Source organism: Jaculus jaculus, chromosome 9, assembly GCF_020740685.1.
Source record: "Jaculus jaculus isolate mJacJac1 chromosome 9, mJacJac1.mat.Y.cur, whole genome shotgun sequence".
Lineage (NCBI taxonomy): Eukaryota > Metazoa > Chordata > Mammalia > Rodentia > Dipodidae > Jaculus > Jaculus jaculus.
The window spans coordinates 53,145,086-53,151,380 of record NC_059110.1 but is presented as its reverse complement, the minus strand read 5'-3'; the positions used below and the strand labels follow the sequence as shown (position 1 = coordinate 53,151,380).

Here is a 6,295-nt window from a genome sequence, read left to right as displayed (position 1 = left end):
TCCATAATTGGTCTGAAGAGATATTCTAAGTCATTTTGTTTTTTAATTCTTTTAGATAAAAGGGCTACCTGTAGGACCAGGGAGATGGCTCAAAGGTTAAGGTGGTTACTTGCAAAGCCTAATGACCAGGAATTCTATTCCCCAGTACCCACATAAAGCCAGATGCACAAAGTGTTGCATATATCTGGAGTTCATTTGCAGTGGCTAGAGACTCAGGCTCACCCGTTCTCTTCTCCCCCTCCCCCTGCCCCCTTGCAAATATATAAATATATTTTAAAAAAATTTTTAAATATTTCGGAGGAGCCTCTGCGGGGAAAAGGAGGCAGAGGGCGGCATCCAGGGGGCCCCAGCGGGGGACTGGATCGGAATTGGAAGAGTCGCAAGGCGTAGCCTGGGTAGTGGTGTTGGGTGGAGCTGAGGTGGCGGGATAACCTCTGCATTGGTTACAGGCGGCGGTGGCGGCAGCGTCACAAGCCGCCTGTGCAAACATTATCGCCAGTGTCCTCGCCTGTGGTAGTGGAGGCGGTGGCTCTGCCTGGGGCAGTGAGGGATGAGGATTCGAGGGACAACAGCGGGTGGTGGGGCACGGGAGCTCCGTGGTGGGTGGACTCTGGTGCACAGGCCAGCCTGCCAGAGGGAGAGAAGAAGGGAGTGAGGAAGAAAGATGCATCAGTCTGCAGCACCACCAGGCTCAGGCTCAGTTCCGCTGCCAACTGCCTCCCCCGCTCCCCCAACTGCAGCCCCACCTCCCGTCTTTGCCTGCTGGCGTTAGATGTGGTCGTTGCTCAAAATGAAACTGAAAGTTTGAGAGTTGCTTCTTTCTTGCCCCTTCTGCACTGTGAAAAAAATGCAAAAAACAGAAAAGAGTAGACACTTCCCAGTCTGCAGAATGGGAGTAGTTACGGAATTAAAATATAAAAAAAACGAGAAAGCAGGAAAGTAAAAAATAAAACTTTGTTTAAAAAATATTTAATAAAGGATTTGAGAAATACTTTTTAAAAAAAAGGTTGTCACTGGGCTGGAGGGATGGCTTAGTGGTTAAGGCATTTGCCTGCAAAGCCAAAGGACCCAGGTTCAATTTCCCAGGACCTACGTTAGCCAGATACACAAGGGGGCGCACATGTCTGGAGTTCACCTGCAGTGGCTGGAGGCCCTGGTGTGCCCATTCATTCTCTCTTCCACCACCCTCATTTTCTGTCAAATAATAAATAAAAATAATTTTTAAAAAAGATGTCACTACAGATGGTAAACAGCCAACGATAACATACTGTTAATCTAGCCAGGCTTCTCACTGATGAATTTTGATGGGCAAATTTTTTTCTTTGGCCAAAAACACTGGCCCAAGAGATCCTGTCCCACGACAGTTTTCCATTTTGATGTAAAGCAAACTCATCTCAAACTAAAGCCTGTAGTTTTCTCTAAAGAGTGCTGCTACCCACCTTTCTCTTCTTTACTACTCAGCCATTTGCTCATATAAATGTAACCTTTAGTTTAAAAAATATCAGTATATCATCCAGGGAGGGAAAATATCAATCAAACAATGAGTTTTCAGATAAGATATGTTATTTTCCACTGTACAAAGACTTGGTAGGAGATTTTACTGAATGGATATGATCATTCCATTGATATATATAGGTGAGGGGAAAGTATGGGTGTTCTCTTTGAAGGATGGTCTTACATGCCTTCTACCCAAACAACCACAGAAACATAGAATGGGGTATCTGACTGCCTGCCCCATGATTTCCTGGTGGATTTTGAATTTGGGCCTACTGTATAATGCATTCTTCCAGAACTTCAGGTTGGGCTATCTTTTCATATCTCTATGGCCAGAAATGATACCCCCTTCCATCCTAAATGTAAAGAATACTCACTTTTCAATAATATCAGCCCTGCTAGTCTGTACAGAATAAGGGTTGATCTTCTCCTGGGTAGTCCTGCTGTGAGTGCACAATCTTTGTTTCCAGTGCAATCTTGAGTCAGACAAACAATGATGAATTTGTTATTGTGGGTGGCTATAAGCTTGAAAAAAATAATGTTCTGCAACATTATAATGTAATGTTCTCTCTGGTGGACAACAAGATAAAAATTCATGAGATGGAGGCCCTAAACTAGACCCCAGATACTAAGCATAGCAAGATATGGTTTGGAAGTAGCATGGGAAGTGGAACTGCTTTCCTTGGCATACCAGGAGACAATAAACAGACTGTCTTAGAACCATTATATTTCTATATGTTGATATGTTCTGAAGATGGTATGAATGAAGATAAGAAAGCATTGACAAACAGTCAGGCATCTATGGAAGATCCAAGGGACTCCACTCCTTTGGAAAATTCAGAAGAAATTTGTGTTGGTGTAGAAACAAATAGTTTTTATGGTGATGATGAATTTGACACTTATAATGAATATGATGAGGAAGATGAGTCTTTAGCAGGCTGCTGGATAAAATGTTGCCCTACTTGTGATGTGGATATTAATACTTGGGTACCATTCTACACAACTGAGCTCAACAAACCTGCTATGATCTACTACTCTCATTGAGATGGGCACTGGGTCCATGCCCAGTTCATGTATCTGACAGAATGTACACTTACCCACTTGTCACAAGGAAGCAACACGTATTAATTACTTCAATGAGCATGTGGAAATGGCAATATCATTGCAAACTCCCAAAAGAATCCTGCCCTTATAAACGTCTCCAGTGAAATCTCTCCTCAAAAAGGACTCTGGGAATGTCCTTACTCCTGCCAATAAATCCTTTCTTAGAAGGTTCTTTGATTCGTTTTTAAATGGAATTCAAATTCAACTGTATTAATTTTAAGCCTGGGAATTCTGGCCAAGATGGTGACTGCCTAGCTGCGCTGCAAACCCCGGAGAAAGAAAGGCAAGACATTAAGGGTTCACTGGGTCTTTTAGGGGAGAGCAATCTCCAGTAGATTGTCAGTGGGAGGGCAGGGGGGGGCGGGGGAGAGCAGGGAATCACTGATCCCCTCCCCTCAAATAGCCGCGGAGCTCTGCAATCCCTGCGTGAGGAAGCCTGGACTGCTCTGCCCACTTGCCATCTTACTGCTCCAGCCACCACACACGTTCAGTGAATGCTGGCAATAGCAGGGAATCACAGATTCCTTCGAGGGTGGGCAGCCTACTTCTCCCTCCAAATAGCTGCTGTTTCTATGGCACCGACAAACACCTATAGATCCCTGTGTGCAGAAGGTTAAACTGCTCTGCCCACTTGCCCTCTTACTGCTCTGGCCACTGCACATTCAGCCAGCCCTGGCAATAACAGGGAATCGCTAATTCCCTTGTGGGCAGGTAGCCCCCCACCCCCCACCCCCCGCCAGTAGCCGCTGTAAGGACAGAGCTAGGAGCTACCGTGAGCTGATCCCTGCATGAAGACTAGACTGCTCCATCCACTCGCTCTCTTACTGCTCCGGCCACTGCATGTTCAGCAAGTCCTGAAATAATAGGGAAACCCTGATCCCTCAGGAGCGGGTAGCTCAACCCTCCACCCTAGTAGCCACCTATCCACAGCACAGCCTCCACAGATCAATCCCTGCATGTGGAAGCTTAGACTGCTCCACCCACTCACTCACTTACTTCTCCTGCCACTGCACTTCAGCAAGCCCAGTCCCAAAGCAACTGCCACACTAGCTCCGACTGTGTCTCTCGCTTGTGCCACCTCAGGTACCATCCCCTACCTGTCTGCTGTGCAGGCCATCCACCATTGTCCTGTGGTGGGGGAGCACAGACTGTTTTCAGTCCCAGTGTTCCCACCCAGAGTTTGGGCTGCTTCAGTGCTTGGTGCCTCAGTGTCCCTCCTAGCCTGAATGCAGGAAGGTTTGGCGCATTACCACTTGAGAATACAGGCAACTTTGGCACCCCTGCCAGGCAGTAAGTCAGGCGGCTTTGGCAATTGACAGCAAAAGCCCAGGCTGCTGGGCAACTGCCACAGGCTGCCTCAGATTCCCATTGTGCTTGAGCCCAGGATGATCCACCTTAGGTAGTACACATGCCCATACACTGTCATGGGCAGACCACAGTGCAAAATAAATAAGAAAAACCAAATTTAAGAAGATCCAGTTAGAGCCCCCAGTCCTACAATGAATATATCTAACCAAAACATAGAAGAGTCATTAGGACCAGAACATCAAATTGAAGCTATGAGTAATGCAACCCTGACCAACCTACTGGTAGAACTTGCAGGAAAGCAACAAAGGAAAGATAATCATGTGGATGCTGCCATCACTAAACTAGAACTAATAGATACGAAATTGGAAGGTGTTCAAAGAACATTAAGAGATTTGAGAGAAAGTGAAAAAAAAGAAAAAGAAGACTTCAAATATCAGCTGGCCATACTAAATGAAGACATAAAGAAATGCAAGGATGAATTCCAAGAATCATTAAGAAAATCAGAAAATGATGTGAAAAGGGAGCTTGACAGAGGGATGGAAATTATACATAGAAAGGTAGTAGAAAATGCAAACTTAATTGAACAAGTCTAAAACACTATAGAAGCTCTCGAAAATAGAGTCAGCCAAGTGGAGGATAGAAACTCTGACCTGGAAGACAAGATGGAAGAAACAGTTTGAGAGTTCAAAAATTTCAGTAAGTTCAAAAGTTCCTGTGAACAGAACATGAGGGAATTGTGGGATACACTTAAACTTCCTAATATCAGGAACATTGGAATACAATACCAAAAGGAGAAGAAATTCAGACCAAAGCCATGGAGAACTTATTTAACAAAATAATTGAAGAAACCTTCCCCAGTCTCTTAAAAGAAAGGCCTATCAAGATGCAAGAAGCCAACAGAACACCAAACAGACTGGACCAAAGGAGAAACTCTCCAAGACATATTGTCATTAAGACTCAAAACATTGACACCAAAGAGAAAGTCCTAAAAGCATCTAGGGAAAAACAGGACACCACTTTCAATGTAACCCCATCAGAATTACTTCAGACTTCTCAATGGAAACCCTGAAAGCTAGAAGGAATGAAAAACTGCAAAGTCTAAGAACCTATGGCTTCCAACACAAACTACTCTACCCAGCAAAAGTGTCCCTCATAATAGATGGTGAAAGAAAAACTTTCCATGACAAAACTCAACTTTACAATTATATGAACACAAAACCAAACCGACAAAATGTATTTCAGGAAATTCTCCACAGAGAAGAAACAAATAACCAAACACAAATGCCCACAAGAAGCAGATAACACCAACCAAACTCAGAGTAGGCACAAAAAATTTCAAAGTCAATAAAAACAACAACCCACATTTACCATCACAATATGGCAGGGATCAAATAAAATCTCACAGTCATTACTCTAAATATTTATGGCCTTAATTCACCCATCAAGAGACACAAGCTAATAGGATGGTTCAAAAAATTGGACCCCTCAAACAGTTTATTTCAAGAAACCCAACCACCACTAAAGACAGACACCTCCTCAGGGTGGAAGGGTTGAAAACAATATTCCAAGCAAATGGGAATAAGAAAAAAGCAGGCATAGCTATATTAATATTGAACAAAATAGACTTCAAACCAAAAGTGATCAGAGAAGACAAAGAAGGCCACTTCCTACTTATCAAGGGAACCATCAATCAAGAGGATATTACACTCATAAATCTGTATGCACCAAACACAGGGGCACCACAGTTCATAAAACAAAATCTACTTGACAATAAAACAGAAATAACCACCAACACTATCATAGCTGGGGACTTCAATACACCATTATCAGTAATAGATCATCCAAGCAGAAACTCAACAGGGAAGTAAGAGAGCTCAACAAAACCATAGATCACTTAGACTTAACGACATCTACAGAACTTTCCATCCCAAATCCACAGACTGCACATTCTTTTCAGAAGCCCTTGGAACATTCTCTAAAATAGACCATATACTGTTTTACAAAGACTGCCTGCACATATTTAGGAAGATTGACATAATTCCCTGCATGATATCAGATCACAATGCTATACTGCTAGAAATCAACAACAAAAGACCCACTAAGAATCCCAATTGCGGGCTGGAGAGATGGCTTAGCGGTTAAGCGCTTGCCTGTGAAGCCTAAGGAGCCCGGTTCGAGGCTTGGTTCCCCAGGTCCCACGTTAGCCAGATGCACAAGGGGGCGCACGTGTCTGGAGTTCGTTTGCAGAGGCTGGAAGCTCTGGCGCGCCCATTCTCTCTCTCTCCCTCTATCTGTCTTTCTCTCTGTCTCTGTTGCTCTCAAATAAATAAATAAATAATTAAAAAAAAAAAAAGAATCCCAATTGCACCTGGAAACTGAACAGGACAAT

At 43.7% G+C, this 6,295-nt stretch overlaps 1 protein-coding gene across 1 annotated transcript; it reads left to right on the top strand.

Annotated features, from left to right (window-relative positions):
• Positions 1–1,230: 1,230 nt before the first annotated feature.
• Positions 1,231–2,812, top strand: LOC101601876 (V(D)J recombination-activating protein 2). The gene is given in 7 exon segments (XM_012951529.1): positions 1,231–1,248; positions 1,250–1,447; positions 1,449–1,529; positions 1,531–1,604; positions 1,606–1,940; positions 1,943–2,622; positions 2,624–2,812. Coding segments are annotated over 7 exon segments (1,575 nt in total).
• The last annotated feature ends 3,483 nt before the right edge of the window (positions 2,813–6,295 follow it).